General features: G+C 42.9%; 2 protein-coding genes across 2 annotated transcripts in view; both read right to left on the reverse strand.

The window, feature by feature from the left end:
* LOC149222360 (protein At-4/1-like) overlaps window positions 1-22,937 on the reverse strand; it is a 252,333-nt gene that overhangs the window by 188,348 nt on the left and 41,048 nt on the right. The gene's annotated exons all lie outside the window — the stretch shown is intronic.
* On the reverse strand, window positions 7,401-8,335 carry LOC149222362 (uncharacterized). The gene has a single exon (XM_089383085.1). It carries the CDS (start codon window positions 8,247-8,249, stop codon window positions 7,584-7,586), a length of 666 nt encoding a protein of 221 aa, XP_089239211.1. The 5' UTR covers window positions 8,250-8,335; the 3' UTR covers window positions 7,401-7,583.

Consider the following 22,937-nt stretch of genomic DNA (forward strand, 5'->3'; position numbering starts at 1 on the left):
GCCAAGCTCCTATACAACATAGTAACTGACCCCCACTTCCCTCAGCATCAGACTCATAGCCTCTACCTACCTAACCCCTTCGACCAGCCCCACTCAGCCCTCAGCGTGTTGTACCCAAGTTCCCAATGTGAAACAACACAAGGTCAAGACAGCAAAAGGCAGAGGCGATACCCGGCAAGCGCAATACATAGACGCAAAACCAAGCCAATGCAACCAGTCGCCACCTCCATTTCCCCCAACATTTCTCAACCTCCCAATTAACATTCCTAATTTTCCCCCTCTCCCCCCAGCAGAAACCCAACTAGGTCGTCATTGCAAAGGAGGAGAAGAGCCAAGAAACATACCTGTAAACGATTGTAGGCCATCTCCAAGCTTGATGCCGAGGATGTCGACGCCCTCCCTTTCCCCTACACCAGCTCCTTCGTCCGCAAGCAAACTCACTAGCATTACCCACCTGTCTGCCCTTTGCTCCTATAAATCCTGCCCCTCCACCATCTTCTCTGCCACCTTTCCCACCACCCTTGCATGCACTCATGCCAAGGGCCACCACACCCATCGCTTTGAGCATGTGGGGGGTGGTGGTACGTAAATCATAGGTACGCTTCATTACTTTCCACAGGCTGTCCCAACCATTGGCACGCACCCCGATCAGGGTCTTATGTTTCTGAGAGGCCGTTTTCTTGGCTTTGCTTGTGATCCTAATCCAGTATTTCCACCAGGGTTTTGAATCTCTCATCCCAGGGTTGGACCAGCCATAATTTTTCCATCGGGGCATTTTGTTAATTGCATCCCCAGTTAGCAAGAAAATTTGCCCCTTTATTCCCTTCTCATCTGACATGTCGAACCATAATATAATCAAACTTTTGTATTAATTCCCCTATCTCTTGGATGAGTCGAGTTGTCCTCCAACTTTGGCTGAGCTTGTCCCATTTGGTGCCATTGTTCAGCTTTGCCAGAGTGTTTGTGACCAGACTTGAGTCTCCTTCCACCACTAAGTTTCAATACCCCATTCTGACGGCTATTAGAAGTCCTTGTCTTGCTGCAGCAAACTCCGCCTTGTTGTTACTTTCTATCCTGCATGAGTCAGCATATATTAGCCGAGTGTTGACTTGGGTATCTTGGAAGAGGCCACCTAGGCCTGCCACTCCCGGATTCCCTTTTGATGCCCCGTCGAAATTGAGTTTTATTAATCCTTCTCCTGGGATAGTAAATTGAGTCGGGGATATGGAGCCTATACGGTTTTTGTTCCAAGCAGTGGGAGCTATCATTGCCGATGATAGGTTGAGTTTTTGTACAATTCAAGCTTCTTGGGGGGGGAACTTGCCAATTGTAGGGACCGTACTAAGTTAAAGAGCCATTACTGAAACTGTAAAGATTACTGAGACTGTGAAACTGTAAAGATTACTGAAAGAGTTTGAAATTGTATTAATTGATTTGATGAAGTACTTACCTGGTCTGCTACGGATGTTGTGATGAAGATGCTTCAGAACTTCTCCAGCGCTCTCGTTACCGAATGACCAAAAACCACCCAGCCAAACCGAGTATACCTAAATACTCAATCCAGTATCCTTCTCAATTGATGCATACCGTTCCCCCGTGCCCAGAAACTTCAAAACAAGCAAGGCTCAATAGTTCCGGATTATAAGCAGTATGTATAAATTTCCTCTCCTTCCTCCTGCCCCTGTCTTCCGCTTCGGCCTCTCCTTATGTACTGTTCATTAGCGGTGGTCGCTCTCTCCACCAACGAGCCCACCGCTTCCTTTCTCAGCGACACCTCCTCAAAATCCTGAGTCGTATCTTTCTTTTAAGGATATATTGACATGTGTGATTTTGCTTTGATTAAAAATTTTATTTGTTTAATTAAAATGTCCTAAGTTCATACATAGGAACTTTATTTTGATTTAATTTATCCCTTTAATAATTTATTGACATACTTTATTAAAATTCTGAGATAGATAATTATATAACTTGATTTTTAAGAATTCACATAATTCTTTACATTTATTTTCTTTATAACCCTTTTACTTTATACTTTTAAACTTAATATCATTGGTAATCGCTCATTAATCATGAGGCATTAAGTAATATGTGCTGATGGGTGAATGCGACTTTTCTATTTGAAGGAGTGTCAGGATATTTAATATTTTAGGTAATTTAGAATATAGTTACTAGTGCAGTGCATGCGATACATGCATATGTAGCTATCATATGCATGCATCGTATGCATGCTAATATTCTCGTGCTCTCTATATTAATGATGGGTCACTACATACACCCCTCCTTCAGAAAACTTCGTCCCGAAGTTAGAGTTTTTTTTTTATTGTATATCAATACTTATAATAGTGATTAGTACATTCTTGTTCGGATTGTGTATTGAGGTTAAATTCTTACTTAATGTGAGGACACTATAAAATTGGTGTTTTGAATACTTTTAGGTTTATAACTTTAATGATCATGTTTTACTTCATCAGGCTCCCCAGGCTATCACAACATCATCCTATCCTTCCTAATCTCTTCCGCTCCCATCCTATCCGTCCTCTACTGGAGTATGCCATGGCGTCAGTTATACTGACCTAACCATTCATAAACTCCAAGGGTGACAGCGTTGGCTATACCGACCTGATCCCTAGTAGGCATCTGGCAGTCATCATCACACGTCTAGGGGAGCGTGACTCGCACAGTCCTCCCATGGCTCCAGGGTTCGAAGGATAAACGGTGGGCAACACCTCCACCCCTCCCAGTAGAATCAGGGTTAATACCCTATCATGGAATCTCTTTGAGCCTTAATTGTTCTGAAGTTTCTGTCATCACGTGGTCATTTTGGTAACGGATTTTATCTGCAATCATAAACACTTGTCCATGCATTTATAACATGTGCATTAATATTTTCAAAAACACATAGCTTATGTATATTTCATACATGTCATCTAAAGTATAACATACTTTGCCATAATCTATTCATGTCATTAGCTTTCATATTAAAATATAATCATTCTTTCGTGTATTGTTTGTGCATAAAACTTATGACTTTAGATTGCTAACTGACACTTGATATTTGATCTTACGAGCACATATCGTTATGTTTCAAACATTCATTGATCTGTATGTGTTTGCTCCAGTAACAACTAGCTGGGTTATTGTCTTACTTGGTAACAAAATGCATCATATGGATAGTCATTAGCAAAGACAAATCTCAATTCCTTCTTTTTAACAATAATGTTATTTGTTGTGCTCTTTTATATATAAATTGTTTGAAATACCTAGCTCAAAGCAATGTTTTAAAACTCCGACTCCGACTCCGACTCGGCCGAGGGTCGACTCCGACTCCGACTCCGACTCGGTATCAACTCGGCCGGCTCGATTTCAATGACTTGGTCATTGTAAAAAATACATTAAATATTTACTTTTTATAAAAACACATAATTTTAAAGATTTTCATTCATGTTTCCAAACACACAGCATTAGAATATAGATAGAAGACAACATATGATCAAAGTAGGCTCATGAATATATCCATTATATCAAAATGGCACCCAATGCATTTTCCAATACATACACGATGATGATATAGAGATCAAAACAAAAACACATAACCAAGGAGGCTATATATGGCCTCTACAACAAAAGTTTGTGACCAGTACTACTGGCTACTGCTAGAGTTGCCAACATCATCTGGCTCAGTGTTACTTGGAAGTTGGGAGCAGGAGCGAAAGTGGGGAGCAAGAGCGAAAACGGGAGCGGGAGCGACATTTTCAGAAGCTCCTGGTTTGGGAGCGAATCCCAGAGGAGTTCGACAACCAATGTCACTAACATCAAGGTACATAGAGGGATTGGTGCTCTTGATTAAATACGAGTTCCATACCCTAATACATGACAAAATTCAATGGAAACATTGCAATCCTCCAATCCTGAAATCCTGAAAAACTGATAAGTCTGCTGGATTTTGAATGAAATCTAAAATTCTACTTTCTCCATATGAAATCCAATGAGGTCGAAACCACTCTCAAACATCCTGAGTCATTTCATGGTAATGTTAAAAATTTAAGTAAAAGGATGAAAATGAAGATTAAGGAGAATGTCACTTTTACTTTAAGAATTTAACATTACCATGAAATTTGAATAGCATATCAATAGTAGAGAGCATTTGAGTGTGTTAAATAGGGTTTGGGAGGGGGAAATGGACCCCAAATAACATTTAACTAATTCATAAAACACATTGGAGTTCAAACCAATCAGCAAACACTTCAAAATTTCATTAAAAAAATGTCAAATCGTTGTTTTGATGGGGTTACAGGCCACTGGTTATGACTCGGCCGAGTCAATACAGAAACGGCCGAGTTGGCCGAGTCAGCCATGACTCGGCCAGTCGAACCGTTCCAAGGGCCGGGTCACAGCAGAGGGTAATGGCTCGGATCAACCCGGCCGTTTCGGTATCGAAACGGCCGTTTCTTAAAACAATGGCTCAAAGTATGGTATGCAACACATTTGGGGAACATATTTTGTACTCAACATTTCCTTTAACAATAATACACCGAACATTGCTCTATGTTTAAATGGTAGTACTCTTTCAATACCTTGGCCCTATAGGTTGAATTTATGCTCATGGAACCTTTGCTCAGGTTGTATTCATCACTTATAAGAATTGCTAAATTAGGTCTGAATGTTGCGTATGCATCCGTTCCTATTGACTGTTTCACTACCAAGGAGTTGATATCCATGCCAAGTGAACTATTGTTTCCAGATCTTTTGCCAGAGCACATTCCAGGGTCCGAACTTAAGTTCTATGCATTATACCAGTTATTTATATGCCTCTATATGAATGAGTTAATGGCTGTTGCAATTCTGAGTTAGTTCCTCATCACATGGTGTTTAATAGTAGTGTATTCCTTGTTGAATAATTGTGAATGGTATATATAACCACTTGAGCTCAATTGTCTGGTTCTGTTATCATTTAACTGGAAATATAGTGGAAAACTGTTCACCTACAGCTAACAGATAACAACTGATGTGCAAAAAGGGATCACTGTAACCTTCACACAAACTCAGAAATTTATTAGAAATTAAGAGAATATACAGGAGGGAATCCTACATCTTTTACTGTGGTATTGTGATAATAATATGGCTAAATTATGTATAACAGCTGGGGTAATTTTTGAGTAAGGAAGATATTATATGTGACTCTTTAGAGGCCTCATTTGAATGTTATTTGTCCACTGTATATATATATTTTCTGAAGTAAAAACTATTAAGAAAACACCTACAGAAGTTTTCATACAAACTTGAAGAAAGGTCTCATAGAAGAACTTATACAAACTCAAATATATATATATATATATATATATATATATATTTCTTTTAATGCTCTACAGTCTTTAGTTGAGATATCTTTTGCATCCAAAGATTTCAAACCCAACGAAGGAGGGCGATGTGTCTAGAGGAGTTGGAAGCAATTTACTAATCAACACCAAAAGCTTACAATATTGTTGATTACTGGAATGTTGCCCCTGGCAACAAATTTATTCCATAATTTTAAAATATCACTATGTATATGCATGGTTAATAAAGATTTCAAAGGCATGCTCCCTGAAATAGGCATGCATTGTATAGCGTTACTGTTTGACGCTAGACTAGTTTTTTTTTTTTTTTTTTTTTTTTTTTTTTTTTTTTTTTTTAAGACCTTACTTACAAACCCTATGTCGAGAAGTCAAAGAGAAATATCTACGTTGTTGACAGGTACAGAGGAGTGAGTCCCCTAGTAATTATAAAGGAGGATGACTAAACATTAAAATGAATATCTAGAAGATTGTAAGAATATAAACATCATTACCAATTGTTTGTTATAGGAGCATAAATAATAATAAAAACGAATCCATCCAAGCAAAATTTACAAATACAAGAGACTAATAATAATTAAAAGAATAATATCAAAATATTCAAGAAAGTACTTATCTCTAGAGAATATGTCAACTCCTTTTCGTTCAACTCTTCAAGGAGTTAATCTCGTCCATATTATCATCATCAGGAAGTCCATATCATCAAGGAATTCACAGCATCAAGGAGTCCATATCATTATCGACCTTGTCCACATCATTCAAAAATACAAGATACTTATCTTTTGAGCTCCTTCTTAATCTTTAGATTTCTTGCATCCAACAGTTATAGGGATTTTTTTTTTGTTGTTGTTAGAAGGCATGACTTCATCAAATTCCACGAAAACAGATGATAGTTTCAACATTTAGCTTAACACACCTATGTGAAGGCTTCTCATTTTAAGATATATACCAAACTTCCAACTTTGACCATTTTTCAATGTCTTTTAAAGACTTTAAGATTATGTGTCTCAGACTTGTAGCTAGCTTACTGTGGCAGACTTAAATATCTTGCAACTTTTGTCCTTCCATAGAAATAACACAGGGACTTGGCCTTTCTCTTCATTGAAGTCGAGACTCTTGCCAGTGATGTTCTTCTTTCCGAATAGGTCATTTATTATTTACTTACATCTCAAACCTTGAGGATTATTCATATTTATGTCTACAATAACATATAGAAGTCTTTCATTAAGATCTAAGATTATCAAGGGTTAATACAACCTCAATTTTTATCAAATCTGTGGAACCTCAATGTTCATCAAATCTGTGGACCAATCCTTCCTCCACAATAGAGTCTTGACATCAGATATACTTTTGAGAGAATTCAGTTCCCATATTTGGTTCAATCTTAGTATTGACCATCCATAGTTCTTCAAATATCTTTACAGCTTGAAACATAAGCCTCTTCCTCATTCCTTTGGTCAGCTCCTTGCAGTGCATCCAAAAGATTTAGTAGATATATCAGTCCATGACATAATATCTCTCAAAGTTCTCAAAGAATGATTAGGTTCTTTACTGAGTCTCGATCATGAGAATATAGCTCAGAGATGGCTCATATCTTGACTTCATAACATAGATATGAAGGCAATTTTTGAACTTCAGAGAAATTTAAATAATAAGTCTCATTCCTAACGGCTCCAATCCTCAGTTTCCTTGCAGTACTCTGCATCACTGAACCAAGTTTCATCAACTAGTCCAGGTGATCGAGGCCTAGAATTGAATATAACGGCTGCTACAGATGAGGTTACTATCACCCTCTTCACAGAAGAAGCTTTGGCACATGCATTAAGAACATTAATAGTCCCCTTGACTGCTGGATCAAGCATTTCAGCCTACTGTAGATACTTATAGTGCTTTAATTGCAGGGTTATGCAAGGCAGGCAGACTCGCTGAGGCATATGTAGGTGCAGCAATTTGACTAATTAATGCCCAACTTCCATCTATATGGAGACCTCTAACCTCAAAGAAGAAAACACCTGATCTTGACCATTAGACCTATATGAAACTCACATCAATTAAATGTTAGCACACATGTAAAAACATCACCAAAAACACCAACATCTACTTCTACCTAAAGGCATGTAAAAGGACTATCTCAAGGTTGATACTAATAACAATAAATGAAAGTAAGGAAATGGCAGGTCTCGAGGAAGACAGGCACTTCAAATTGATATATGCTTCTGTTTGAGGAAGCACAAAAAGCATTATAAGACACTACAAGCATGCATTAAAGCAGGATACCTTCAGATATTCAACCAAAGATTCAACTTGAACTTCATTACGCTTCCCCAAAACAAGCTCCAGCAATTGACAAACACTCTCAATGTCCAGACTTTTCTGTTTGTCCTCTGTCAGACAGTATCTGAATGAATAAGTGTAGAAATCCTGGAAGTTTTGGGGCCTCATGACCTCTTGCTCCAAAGCAGGTAGTGCCTTTCTCAGCTTATCAATTGTATCAACTTTTAATGCCTTTAAGCCCCTTCGCCACTCATCCAAAGTAAAATAGCCCTGTTTTGCAGCTCGCATCTTCCAAGCAAGCATTAGAATTCTGACATTTGTTATATCAACTCCCAAGTCTGTACACAAACATTCGACTCCTTCAGGGCCTATTATGCCTTCTGCATCCTTGTCCGCATATTGCCCAAACAAGATATCTATACATTCCAACTCTTTTGCAGCTACTCTGCTGGCCGCGGAAGTGAGATTCGCCACTGCGGCAGCATTTGCTCCCGTTTCCCTTGTAGATGAGCGGTGCATCCTTAAATATATATCCTTTACAATACACAGACTGAAATCCAGAAATTTCCACAGTAACCAAGCCTCTGCAATCCTTGAAACCCTTAAATCCCTTGTTATCGATCCCGTAAAAGCCTTCTCCATCAAATGCGACTCATGCAAAACCGTCAAATGTGTCTCAAGCAAAACACCGCCCCGTTGCAATATGACGCTAAAATCCCATTAGAAAAGTTCCAATATCATCTTCGTCTCTACGAAATTTCCTCCTTCCTGGAAAGAGAATCTTCATAACCGAATTTAGGTACGACACTTCTATCTTACGCTTCTCTGTCTTCTGAGAAAACATAAGCCATTTCGAAGGCTGCTGAAGGGACATGAAAAGCCACAAAAGCAAAGCGTGCATTGAGAAAACCAATCTGCTGAAAGTTCGGAGAGAAAGCAAGTCACTCGCGCGTCCACTAGTACCATAGGTGAGTATCACCGCAGAGGTTTGGAATTCTATTCCCGTGATCGCCATAGATACCGAATTTAATCTCAATTCTCTCGCAAGGAAGGAGACCCTAATTTTGCTGAACCGTTTTAATCCCTTCCTTGGGCAATGAAATTCAACGTTCAACCTCTTGAGCGGAAGAGGGTTCCGCTCGGTAACTACGGGATTTCTGAGGCTAAACATGGAAATTAACCTCAAAATGAATCGATGCCCACTAAATTGCCTTTAAATTATTTCAAACTAGGCCAGAAATTGCTTAAAGATGGGATAACCAGTACCAAATAGGTTAGAAATTTCATCAATCTTCACAAAATCAAGCTTCAAAATGGACAATTATGCACAGAAAATGATGTGCTCGAAATTTTCCCAGCATCGAAACAACACAGCGCTTGTTAAACATGGGGTCTTAGATTCAAACTGCAGAAATGTAACTGTGAATTTCTTACAAGCTTTTACCCAGCAGAATTTAACCACAAAATTTACACGAGCGTAGGGCCTGTGAGGTCGCAGGGTTTGAACGACGGGCTCTGATACCATATGTAGTGACCGTACTAAGTTAAAGAGCCATTACTGAAACTGTAAAGATTACTGAGACTGTGAAACTGTAAAGATGGTGAAAGAGTTTGAAATTGTATTAATTGATTTGATGAAGTACTTACCTGGTCTGCTACGGATGTTGCGATGAAGATGCTTCAGAACTTCTCCAGTGCTCTCGTTACCGAATGACCAAAAACCACCCAGCCAAACCGAGTATACCTAGATACTCAATCCAGTATGCTTCTCAATTGATGCATACCGTTCCCCCGTGCCCAGAAACTTCAAAACAAGCAAGGCTCAATAGTTCCGGATTATAAGCAGTATGTATAAATTTCCTCTCCTTCCTCCCCCCGTCTTCCGCTTCGGCCTCTCCTTATGTACTGTTCATTAGCGGTGGTCGCTCTCTCCACCAACGAGCCCACCGCTTCCTTTCTCAGCGACACCTCCTCCATGTCCTGAGTCGTATCTTTCTTTTAAGGATATATTGACATGTGTGATTTTGCTTTGATTAAAAATTTTATTTGTTTAATTAAAATGTCCTAAGTTCATACATAGGAACTTTATTTTGATTTAATTTATCCCTTTAATAATTTATTGACATACTTTATTAAAATTCTGAGATAGATAATTATATAACTTGATTTTTAAGAATTCACATAATTCTTTACATCTATTTTCTTTATAACCCTTTTACTTTATACTTTTAAACTTAATATCATTGGTAATCGCTCATTAATCATGAGGCATTAAGTAATATGTGCTGATGGGTGAATGCGACTTTTCTATTTGAAGGAGTGTCAGGATATTTAATATTTTAGGTAATTTAGAATATAGTTACTAGTGCAGTGCATGCGATACATGCATATGTAGCTATCATATGCATGCATCATATGCATGCTAATATTCTCGTGCTCTCTATATTAATGATGGGTCACTACACCAATCTTCTTGGTGCCACTGCTCTGCTAAGATCGTTTCCCTGATGTTCTGGACTATTCCTTCCCACACCTGTTCTTGAGATGAGGATTTATTTTTAAAGACTCTGCGGTTCCTCTCTTTCCATATGGCCCATAAATTTAATCCTAAGGCCAGTCCCCATGCTCAGTTTACTACCGGGCTTGAGAATATGTGGCTTCGCCAAAGGAGGATTGTTTCCTTAATGTTGTGATGATCTCGATCCATTCTTTCAAAAACTCCTTGCATTTGCCTCCATTTTTGTTCAGCAAATGGGCATGTGTTAAGCATATGCTCGATATCTTCTTTGTTCTGGTGACAAAGCCAGCAAAAGGAAGGACCCTGGAAGCCCCTTTTTTGCAGTTGATCCCAGGTTAGGATCTGTCCTTTGTAGACCAGCCAAAGGAAGTGAGTTACCTTAGGCCACCATCCTCCCTTCCATATTTTTTTCCATATGATGCCTTGCTCGTCTTGGAATTGTCCTGCTTGGAGGTCATATGCTTCTTTTATGGTAAAGGTTCCTTTTGTAGTGTGCCCCCATCTCAGGATATCAAGATCATTTCGAATCATTAATTGTCTCGATCTCAGCTCTTTGTCTAGCACTGTCCATTGGTCGGTCTCTATGGCCTAACACCAATCTTCCTTCTTTTTCCATCTCCTCCAACTTCCCATTCCTTGGTCCTCTTTCCAGAATTGCTCCACCTGGTGTATATTCCTGTCTCTAGTATATTGATATATGTCCCTGAGGTCTTGCTTTTCTATCATTCGTTCTCTTTGTTGCCAAGAGTCCTGCCAAAATCTTGTTGTTTTGCCATTAAAGATTTCCCAAAAGGCATGTTGGTTTATGAGGTTCCTGTTTTGGGCTACCAAGTTCCACACTGTCGATCCTTTAGGAGGGTCTCTATATCGCAGAATATCCTCAGTTCTCTCAGGCATATTATATTTTCTTGTCCATATTTGCTTCCATAGGTCTCTTCCACCTCCTATCCATCTCCACCATAGTTTTGCGCCCATTACTTGATTTAAAATATAAGGGTCTCTGAGGCCTAACCCTCCTTCCATTTTTCTTTTCACCAAGCCCTGCCAGGATACCAATGCCCATTTCTTGACTTGTTGAGCCCCTCCCCACAAGAATTTTTTGAAAATGTCAACCATTTTGGAGCACGCCCCTTTAGGGGCTGCCATACCTGAGAGTTGATAAATGGGTATCGATTGCAGCATAGCTTTAAGGACAGTCCTTCCTGACTCCTACCATCCAGGTTGAGGAATCTAAAGGCCCAGCAACTTAGCTTTCCCTACAACTTTTGGAGGATCTGCTGCCAGCAGGATAATTTTAGGGAATTGTCAGATAAGGGCATACCTAGGTATTTAGACGGGAGGTTTCCAGTACTAAACCCCAAGATCCTGGCAAGATAGGTCTTGACATTCCCCTGAGTGTTAAAAAAGAAGATACAAGATTTGTCATTATTTATCTTTGTCCCAGAGGCCTCCATAAAGGTGTTAAGAATCTCTTTTATTCTTCGAGCTTCCCTAAGGGAGACCTGGCAGAAGAGCATGATATCGTCCACAAATTGTTGGTGGGTGATGGCTAAATCATTACCCCAAATCCTCAAGCCCCTAAGCCTAGATTCTCTGACCTCGTTTTTGATAAAATGTCCCAGCCCTTCTGCAGCAATAATGAATAGAAAAGGAGATAATGGGTCTCCCTGTCTTAGGCCCCGGGTTGGGTTAAAAGTGGGGGTAGGAGTCCCATTCAGCAGAATTGAAATGACAGGGGAGGAGATCATGGCAAGGATCCAATTTATCCATCTTTGGGCAAAACCATAGGCTTTGAGGGTACTGCTCAGATAGGCCCAACTTAGCCGATCATAAGCCTTGGAAAGGTCCAGCTTAATCATCATACCTGGAAGCTTTCTTGCCTTGAGAGAGTGTACTACTTCTTGAGAGGTGATGAGCCCGTCCAGGATTTGCCTACCTTCTACAAATCTCGTTTGCTCTGGAGAGATGATATTCAGCAAGAGGGGTTTTAGCCATTTTACGATGAGAGTAGCAATGATTTTATAAATAACATTACACAAGGCAATAGGACGAAATCCTTGTGGATCTTCAGATTTCAAAGTTTTGGGAATAAGAGCAATAAAAGTGGAGTTTAGGTTGGGGCATACCTTTTGATTGCGGTGGGATTCCTCTACGACCTCTAGAATTTCTCGTCCCATGAATTTCCAGGTGGCTTGGTAGAATTCCACTGTGAACCCATCCGGGCCTGGGGCCTTATTTTTCTGCATTCCATTGACAATATCTTCCACCTCTTCTAATGTAGCAGCTCTCATCAGGGCTAGGTTCTGATCCTGAGTTACCAGTTGGGGGATATGCTGTGAGATTCTTTGTATTGCTTCCGTTCTATTCTCTTGTGGTTCTAAGAGAAGGTCTTTGAAATGGTTTACAAGAAGCTCCTCCATTTCTTCATGTTGGACTCTGCAATTCCCCTCCTCATCTTTCAGGGAGTAGATTCTGTTGTGTTGTCTATGTTGGACCATGGCTTTATGAAAAAATCTTGTGTTTCGTTCACCTTCCCGCAACTAGTTTACCCTTGATTTTTGTTTCCAAAGGATCTCTTCCTATTTTCTTCTTTCCTCCAACTAGTTTATTAGTTGTCCTTCTTCTTTGACAAGCTCTTCAGATCTCCCTTCCTATATGATTTGTTGTTGCACCTCCATCATGCACTTGTTGATCTCGTTTTGGTCATTCATAATATGTCCAAATTCTTCTTTATTCCATTTCCTGAGTTTCTTCTTTAATTCCTTGAGTTTAAGTTGGAAAGTATGCATGCAGTTCCTCCCTTGCTGCTCGCTTGTTTTCCACCATTCCTCTATTCTTTTAAGGAGGCCCGGATCTCTTAGCCAAAAGGCTTCAAACTAGAAAGGTCAGTTCTTAGGGCTCGCTTTCAGATCCACTTCCAATCTTATCGGCCAATGATCCGATCCCATACATGGGAGGATCGAGGCTTCCATGAATATATCTCTGCTTATGACTTGTTCTGAGATTAGGAACCTATCCAGTTGTGAAGCAATTTGATGGATCCCTCCTCGTCTATTATTCCAAGTATGTACTCCATTAATTGTTGGGAGGTCCACTAAGTGCAATTTTGAAATGATATCTCCAAAGGCTTCCATGTTTGCATCCATTCTTCTCATTCCTCCCTTCTTCTCCGCTAGAGAGGTAATCATATTAAAGTCTCCTCCTACTACCCAAAGGCCTTCCGGGATATGAGAACCATAAACTCCTGTAAGCAGCACCCATTCTTTGGATCCAATGTTTCAAAATTTGCTTGATAGTATTCATGGAAGGCTGACCCAGTCTTCAAACCAAACCTCTTCAGGATTCCATATGATCGCCAACCCTCCAACGCTGCCGTTTGCATCCTGGGCCATGACTTGGTACTGGGGTTTAAAATTTTCCAGAATCCCTTTCAGTTTTCTTTCGCTGATTTTAGTTTCTTGTATTATCATGATGCTTGGTTTATCTTTCTTCAATCTCTCTTTAAGGTACCTCTGTTTGCCTCTGCTATTGAGGCCTCTTATGTTCCATGATGTAATAATCATTTCAACAATTTCGGGGGTTGTTGAAAGACCTCTGATAATGGAACTACTCTTCTAGAATTTACTAATAGCTCCCCAACCATCTGGATGGATTCGTTCAGTGTTCTTCTTCCCCGCTTCTTTCCCCCTTTTCCTAGGGTTCTTGTTTCTTGTCCTTGACTGACTTGAGACCCTAGATGATCTGGTTGGGCTATGATAGTTGAGCCCTGTTTGGCTTTGAGTTGCTTCTAATCTTCTGGGATGAAGTGTTCATCCAGGTGTCTCCATTCTTGCAGTAAATGTTTCATCACTTGTTCTTCAACACTAAGGTCTTCTTTCGGGTTATTGATCTCCATTGGGTTTTGCTCTATCATTTGCATTGTTATCTCCTTTCTTGGGTTTTCTACTGCCTCCTTGCTCTTCGACTTATTTCCTTCTGGTTCCTTCTTTTGCAGACTTTCCGTCTCCATGGTATTGTCAGGGATTACCTCCCCCGTTTTGTCCTCCTGAAGAATAGCAAACCGGTTAGGGACGCGTTGCTCTTTCTCATTTTGACTTGCTCTCTAGTTGCCTGTCTGCCTTTGGTTCCTTTTTCTCCTGTGCACCTCCTGCAAACCTTCCCCGTCTTCCCTTGCCATCATTTCTCTCGCCCTTTTCTCCACAATGGAGTTCTCATTAATGTTCCTAAATAGGTCCAGGTAACACGTGGGTCTTGAGGGGAAGAGCTACAGCCCGGAATCACCATTAGGAAGGAAGGAGATTTATAGGAGGGTTCATCTCATTGATTTGGGAAAGTTTCCAGGAGGTTTTACAGCTTCATTTCAGCAGGCCGAGTTTTGCAGTTGCAGCTGAGGTTGGGCTCCTTGGGGGTCGAATTTCAGAAGTGTGAACCAGACCAAACCCTTCTTGGGTTTTGGTGGGTTTTGGCCAAGGAGAAAGGAGCTGAAATCTTATAATTTTCTGAGCACGGGAGGCAGTGATTCCAGCAGACAGTGCAATTTCTGGGCAGCGCTGATTAGTTTTGGTGCAGCAATTGAGCAACCTTCAGATCAGCATTTGCTCACCTGGGTTTTATCACGCTTGTCCTTAGAGACAAGCCCAGGTGCACCATTCTATTTTATCATTGTATTTTCCCTTGAAGAATTAATAAAATGGCTCAGCAGTTCTCTATTTCCAGCATTTTCATGGGTGCTTGATGTGTATTTCATTTTTCTAATTGCTGGACTGTTTGCTTGCTTTGTTTATCACTTAATTTTCTGTTTAGGAACTTTACAGTTGTCATGTCCCTTCCCAAAATCATTTGTAATAGGCTTGTCTCTACAGAATTTTGCACAAATTTTCCAAGGAAAAGGACCCAAGCAGTTTCGACTTAGGGACTTAGGAGAAAATACAGCTAGATTAGTTTGCTAGTGGAAGGTGGGGGCCACCCACGTGGGAATGTGTACTAGGCAATTCGAATTGCTTGGAGGGAATTCGTATAGTTGTTGGAGGGACCCACATGAGGCAAAGGAAGGCCCACAAAGTCATGAGGAGGAGCCTCTCACTTGGTCATTCATTCATCTTGCATATCAAAATTTACTTGACTGTTTGCTCGAGCTGCTTAGCCAATTCAACTGTCTGTTCATCCACGAATCTCTCAAGTGGGAGATTCAACATTACCTTCGGGGGACTACGAGTGCCACCCTAGGAAGGAAGTTTTGTAGCATCTTGAGGAGTTCCGAGAAGTATCTACAGCACATCCATTCATCCATCACCAAGAAGTGCGTATTTCTTGGCCAAAAGTGGAGGAAAGAGCTACATTGAGCTAGCCATTAGCCAGAGAAACCAGGGAATTCGAAGATCATCATTGGGTCAGCATTCAGGAGGACTTTTGGAGCAGGAGAGGACAGCAAACACGCAGTTCGAATTCTAGTCTTGGAGGACAGCACAGACAGCCAGTCCAGGTAGCACGTGGGTCTTGATGGGAAGAGCTACAGCTCGGAATCACAGCTGGGAAGGAAGGAGATTCATAGGAGGGTTCATCTCAGTGATTTGTGGCAGTTTCCAGGAGGTTTTACAGCTTCATTCTAGCAGGCCGAGTTTTGCAATTGCAACTGAGGTTGGGCTCCTTGGGGGTCGAATTTCAGAAGTCTGAACCAGACCAAACCCTTCCTGGATTTTGGTGGGTTTTGGCCAAGGAGCAAGGAGTTGAGATATATTAATTTTCTAAGCACGGGAAGTAGTGATTCTAGCCCTTCGATTCCAGCAAACAGTGCAGTTTCTGGGCAGCGCAGATCAGTTTTGGTGCAGCAGTTGGGCAGCCTTCAGATCAACATTTGCTCACCTGGGTTTTGTCACGCTTGTCCTTAGAGACAAGCCCAGGTGCACCATTCTATTTTATCATTGTATTTTCCCTTGAAGAATTAATAAAATGGCTCAGCAGTTCTCTATTTCCAGCGTTTTCATGGGTGCTTGATGTGTATTTCGTTTTTCTGATTGTTGGATTGTTTGCTTGCTTTGTTTATCACTTAATTTCCTATTTAGGAACATTACAATGGTATTAGAGCCTAGGTCTTGGCTTAGCTGTGGGGATTTTCTCCTATGAGAGAAGGGGACCAACAGAACATTACATACAGGAGGCAGAGGTACTGGAGCAGAGAAAGAGAGCTGGAAATCACTCCAGACATGGAGGATAGGGGGAAGGCAGTGGTAGCAGAGGAAGATATGGTAGAGCCCAAGAGCAGGGAGGAGATGGCTTTTGACAGCCTCTTGAAGGCTTTGAATGATTTAGCAAAGGGGCAAAAAGAGATGCTAGAGGAGATAAAAATGCAGAACTAGGAGAGAACCACCCCTAGGGGATTCTTATTTGGGGAAACTTCTGGAGCCTCTCAACAATTCGATCACCCTTCACCGGTAGCACAACCCCCATCAGCCAGTGGGCCAACTCGAGCCACACTACCCTCTTTCGTGCCTATGGCACAGATCGAACCAGCAGGGACTGAAGACCCCTCACAGATGGGAGAACACTTTAGAGAATGGCAGTCTATGGGTGCAGACTTCAGGGAAGCACTCTCTTTCAGAGATTTCTGCAAGCTCAAGCAAAATGAGAAGAGCAAGGGCTATGGAGGACAGGGCACGCAGAGTTGCAGAGGACCATAGGGAGGATGTACTTCCCTACATTCGATGGCACTGCCAAGTGCACTGCTCGGGCTTGGGTTGAGAAGATGGACACGTATTTCCAGCTCAACCGGATGACAAAGTTGGAAGCCATCAAGATGGCCACATTGCACATGGAGGGGGAAGCCCACGACTAGTGGTTTCATGGTTTGGCCACCCTGGGGCATGCCAATGTGGCTTCATATGAGGATTTCACCAGGAGGGTGGTGGAACGCTTTGACCAGAGGGATCCGGAGGCCCATTTCAGGGAGCTAACCCAACTTCGCTAGACATGCAACCTAGAGTAGTACATTTCGGAGTTTCTGCGAGTTTCAGTGATGGTCCCAGACCTATCAGAGGCTCGGAGGGTATACACCTTCATAGAGGGCTTACTCGAGCCCTTGTGTGGACTGGTGAAGTCACGCAGACCCTCCACGCTGTAAGAGGTAGTTATGTGCACCAAAGATTTTCAGGGGGGCATCCCCAAGACCAGAGCACCTTTTCCTGCACAGACCCCTTTTCTTCAGAAGGGGCATGACACTAGACCCCCACCTCAGAGAACCACCCAGGGGCGGGGGCAGCTGGATGATGTGACCTGGAAGGACCTCAAGAGGAGGAAGTTGTGCTTCACTTGCCAGGAGCCCTAGGCACCAGGCCACTGGTGCACTGCTGGAAAAGCACATTATATTGAGGTCTTTTGAAACAATGACCAGCAAGATGAGATGGAGCAAGACTATGGTATGGGAGACGGTGAGAGTCCGGCAAATAGGGGACCACCACCACCACTTCCACAGGGAGGGGCATCCTTTGCCCCATCCGAGAGAGTCCTTGCTTCTTTATGCGAGGTCCCCAAATTCTTGACATTGAGGATCAGAGGCACTATATAGGGACAGCGGATATCAATCTTAGTTGAAAGTGGGGCTACCCACAACTTCATAGATGCCCAGTTGGTTCAGAGGAGGGGCCTCACCACGACCGAGTTTGAGGGCTTTTTAGTCCTGGTACCAGGTGATCGTACCATGCAGTGCACTCGGTATGTGCCCACTTTGACAGTAGTTATGGGGAGCTATTTTATGACGAACCATTTCTTTGTGGTCGATGTGTCGGACACCAACGTGGTGATGGGTGTCCAATGGTTGTACTCCCTTGAGCAAGTCACTACTGATTGGAAGAGACTGTAGATGGAGTTCACTGGGCCAGATGGCAAATCGATGATCCTTAGAGGCATGCACTCATATCCACCCCAAACAGTCTCAGCGCATATGATGGAGGCAGATCTGCGACATGGGGACATAGCATGGGCAGTGGAGCTGAGGGTTTCAGAGGTTGGAGGACAGGTCTAGCCACCACCTCCAGACATACAGGCCTTGTTGGACAAGTACGCAGTGGTGTTTGGGGATATTCCACCAGATAGGGGATTCGAGCACACCATTGAGCTGGAGTCGAGTGTGCAAGCGGTGATCACTACCCCTTATAGGCATCCTAAGGCCTATAAGGATGAGATTGAGAGGGCCATCAAAGAGTTGTTGACATTGGGCCATATCAGGCCAAGTTCCAGTCCTTTTGCTTCTTTAGTAGTGTTGGTGAAGAAGAAGGATGGAACCTTGCGCATGTGCATTGACTACCGGGCCCTCAACAGGAAGACACTGAAGAACCGATACCCCATCCCCCGCATCGATGAGTTGATGGATGAGCTTAGAGGAGCCAAGTACTTCTCTAAGATAGATCTATGTTCGGGGTACCACCAGATCAGGGTGAGGGATCAGGACATCCCCAAGACAACTTTTTGGTGCCATTATGGGCACTTCGAGTTCCTGGTCATGCCATTTGGGTTGACCAACGCCCCAACTACTTTTCAGTCATGTATGAACCATGTGTTCCGGAGGCAGTTGAGGAGATTTGTGTTGGTTTTCTTTGACGATATCTTGATTTACACCGGGACTTAGGAGAAGCATCTCCAGCACTTGGAGGAGGTGCTACGTATTTTGGAGGAGCAACAATTTTATGCCAAACTATCCAAGTGTGAGTTTGGCCTGACAGAGATGCTCTACTTAGGGCATATCATTAGTGCAGATGGGGTGAAGGTCCATGAGGAGAAGATACAAGCTATCTGTGATTGGCTAGTACCCAGAGATGTGACAACGTTGAGGGGCTTCTTGGGCATCTGCACATATTACCAGAAGTTCGTCAAGGGGTTTTCGCAGTTGGCAGCTCCCCTGACAGATTTGACCAAGAGAGGGGCTTTCGCATGGACAGATGGGGCACAGGCAGCTTTTGATCACCTCAAGGAGGTGATGAGTAGTTGTCCAGTTTTAGCACTTCCAGACTTCTCCCAGCCCTTCACCATGGAGTGTGATGCATACGGGGAGGGAGTCGAAGCAGTACTATCTCAGGATGGGCATCCCATTGCTTTCGAGAGTCGGAAGCTCTTACCCCATGAGAAGCCATATTCTATATATGACAAAGAGATGTTGGCCATCATGCATGCATTGGCCAAGTTCCGACAATATTTGGTGGGTAACAGGTTTCGGGTGAAGACTGATCACAACAATCTTCGTCACTTCATGGGGCAACAGGGCCTCAACGACAGGCAGCAGAGATGGGTCAGCAAGGTGCAGGCCTATGACTTCAACATAGAGTATGTGCAGGGAAAGCATAATGTGGTGGCTGATGCTCTATCCTGAAGACCCGCAGGCCTATCACTCATGAGCATCTGCCATGATTGGAAGGCCCAATTATTGGTGGAGTATTCCAAGGATAGGAGGGCATGCGAGATTCTGGAGGGTACCCACACAGATGAGCGCTACTGGGTGATGGATGAGGTCATCTACTACAAGGGGCACATATTTTTGGTGCCCAACTCGCAGTTGAGGGAGAGATTGCTCCAAGCAGCACATGACTCGCCATTGTCAGGGCACCAGGGGTTTAGGAAAACATACATGGCAATCAGGGAGCGCTTCACATGGAAGGGCCTCAAGGAGGGCGTGTTGAAGCACGTACATGAGTGTGAGGCATGTCAGAGGAACAAAGGGGAGTTGATTCATCCTGCAAGATTATTACAGTCGCTTCCCATCCCCAAGGGGAAATGGGAAAGTATCTCCATGGATTTCATCACGGGGCTCCCCACAGTACAAGGCAAGGACTGCATTTACATAATGGTCAACCGATTGACCAAGTAAGGCCACTTTTTCACCATCCCTACTAGATATTCGACTTCACAGGTCACAGAGATGTTCTTTATGGAGATCTTCCAGTTACACGGGCTTCCTAAGAACATCGTGAGTGACAGGGATAGCAGGTTCATGGGAGGCTTCTGGCAGGAGCTTTTCAGGTTGGTTGGTACCGAGCTCACCCCTAGCACGAGTTACCACCCCCAGACAGATGGCCAGACCGAGCGAGTTAATCAGTGGCTGGAGGGGTACCTGAGGAACTACGTGACTGGGCAGCAGAGGGCTTGGATCCGGTGGCTGCATTTGGGCGAGTATTGCTACAACACCACCCACCACATGTCCATTGGTATGACTCCTTTCCGTGCCTTGTATGGTTATGATGCATTATCTTTTGTTGATGTTGTTTTTGGAGACAGCCGGGCCCCAAAGGCCAAAGATTGGATCCAAGAGAGCCAAGACATCCTCAAGGCTCTCAAGGATAACTTAGTGACAGTGTAGAACCAGCAAAAGGTGTATGCAGATCAGCACCGAATCGAGAGACATTTCGAGGAGGGGGATTTGGTGTACCTCCAGTTACAGCTGTACAGGCAGTCCACGTTGAAGCAAAAGGGGGCCGAGAAGCTACAGCCCCGTTTTTATGGGCCATACAGGGTGGTCAGGTGAGTTGGGGAGGTGGCCTACGAGCTGGAGCTGCCTCCGGGGAGCAGGATTCACAATATATTCCATGTCTCATGCCTTAAAAAGGTGTTGGGACAACAGGTGACAACAACAGTAGAGTTACCCCATTGGATGATGAGGGCCACTTGGTTTTGGAGCCTGAGGCCATTTTGGAGAGGAGGGAGAGGAAGCTGAGGAGCAGGACCATTAGGGAGTTCTTGGTACATTGGAAGAACTTGTTGGATGAGGATGCCACCTGGGAGGGTGAGCACATTTTGGAGCACCCAACTCTGAAGTTGCTTGAGGGCAAGCAACATTTGGGAGGGGAGGATTGTCATGTCCCTTCCCAAAAGCATTTGTAACAGGCTTGTCTCTACACAATTTTGCACAATTTTGCCAAGGAAAAGGACCCAAGCAGTTTCGACTTAGGGACTTAGGAGAAAATACGGCCAGATTAGTTTGCTAGTGGAAGGTGGGGGCCACCCACGTGGGAATGCGTACTAGGCAATTCAAATTGCTTGGAGGGAATTCGTATAGCTGTTGGAGGGACCCACATGAGGCAAAGGAAGGCCCACGAAGTCATAAGGAGGAGGAGCCTCTCACTTGGTCATTCATTCATCTTGCATATCGAATTTTACTTGACTGTTTGCTCGAGCTGCTTAGCCGAGTCAACTCGCTGTTCAGCGGCAAATCTCTCAAGCGATAGATTCAACCTTACATTTGGGGGACTACGAGTACCACCCTAGGAAGGCAGTTCCATAGCATCTTGAGGAGTTTCAGGAAGTATCTACAACACATCCATTCAGCCATCACCAAGAAGTGCGTATTTCTAGGCTAGCCGTAGAGAACACGCAATAGAGCAAAGAGCTACATTGGGCTAGCCATTAGCCGGAGAAACCATGGAATTCGAGGATCATCATTGGGTCAGCATTTAGGAGGACTTTTGGATCAGGAGAGGACAGCAAACATGCAGTTCGAATTCCAGTCTTGGAGGACAGTGCAAAGAGCCAGTGCAGGCAACATGTGGGTCTTGAGGGGAAGAGCTACAGCCTGGAATCACAGCTGGGAAGGAAGGAGATTCATAGGAGGGTTCATCTCAGTGATTTGGGGCAGTTTCCAGGAGGTTTTACAGCTTCATTCCAACAAGCCGAGTTTTGCAGTTGTAGCTGAGGTTGGGCTCCTTGGGGGTCGAATTTCAGAAGTCTAAACCAAACCAAACCCTTCCTAGGTTTTGGTGGGTTTTGGCCAAGGAGCAAGGAGCTGAAATCTTATAATTTTCTAAGCACGGGAAGCAGTGATTCTAGCCCTTCAATTCCAGTAGACCGTGCAGTTTCTTGGCAACGCAGATCAGTTTTGGTGCAGCAGTTGGACAGCCTTCAGATCAGCATTTGCTCACCTGGGCTTTGTCACACTTGTCCTAAGAGACAAGCCCAGGTGCACCATTCTATTTTATCATTGTATTTGCCCTTGAAGAATTAATAAAACAGCTCAACAGTTCTCTATTTCTAGCGTTTTCATGGATGCTTGATGTGTATTTCGTTTTTTTGATTGTTGGACTGTTTGCTTGCTTTGTTTATCACTTAATTTCTTGTTTAGGAACTTCTATCTCTGATAGCAAGTGGGTGTCACCACTAGTCATCGTCCCTAATAAAAAGGATAAATGGAGGATTTGTGTGGATTTTAGGGAATTGTATAAGTCCACCTTTAGAGACTATTTCCCATTGCCTTTCATTGATAAGGTATTGGATACCTTGACTGGGAAGAAATATTTTTCCTTCCTGGATGGATTTAGCGGCTATAACCAAATCCAAAGTGCACCTGAAGACCAAGAAAGGACCACGTTTCCTTGTCTAGGGAGTACTTATGCCTATAGGGTTCTTCCAATGCCCCTGCCACCTTCCAAAGGGTTGTCCTTGCTATTTTTTCAGATCTAACCCAAGACTATGTCGAAGTCTATATGGATGACTTCACAGTATATGAGAAAGATTTTCAACAAGCTTTAGACAACCTAGAGAAAGTCTTAATCAGATGTCAAGAGACTAACCTTTCCCTTAGCAATGAAAAATCTAGAATGATGCTTACTGAGGGTATTGTGCTAGGTCATCATATTTCTAAAACTGGGATAAGAGTGGATCCTGCTAAAATTGAAATAATTGCTCAAATTAAAACTCCCAGCTCTCAAAGAGAAGTTAGAAGCTTTCTAGGGCATGTCAGATACTATAGAAGATTTATTCAAAATTTTACCACAATAGTTGCCCCTATGTTTAAACTTCTAACTAAAGATGCGGATTTTCAGTGGAGTCCTCAGTGT

This window comes from Pinus tabuliformis, chromosome Q, assembly GCF_031772625.1.
Source record: "Pinus tabuliformis cultivar Carrire ecotype Pingquan chromosome Q, CPIR1, whole genome shotgun sequence".
Classification (NCBI taxonomy): Eukaryota; Viridiplantae; Streptophyta; class Pinopsida; order Pinales; family Pinaceae; genus Pinus; species Pinus tabuliformis.

Coding starts and splice junctions, on each gene's coding strand:
- LOC149222362 (XM_089383085.1), bottom strand. CDS start 8,249: ATGGAGAAGGCTTTTACGGGATCGATAACAAGGGATTTAAGGGTTTCA.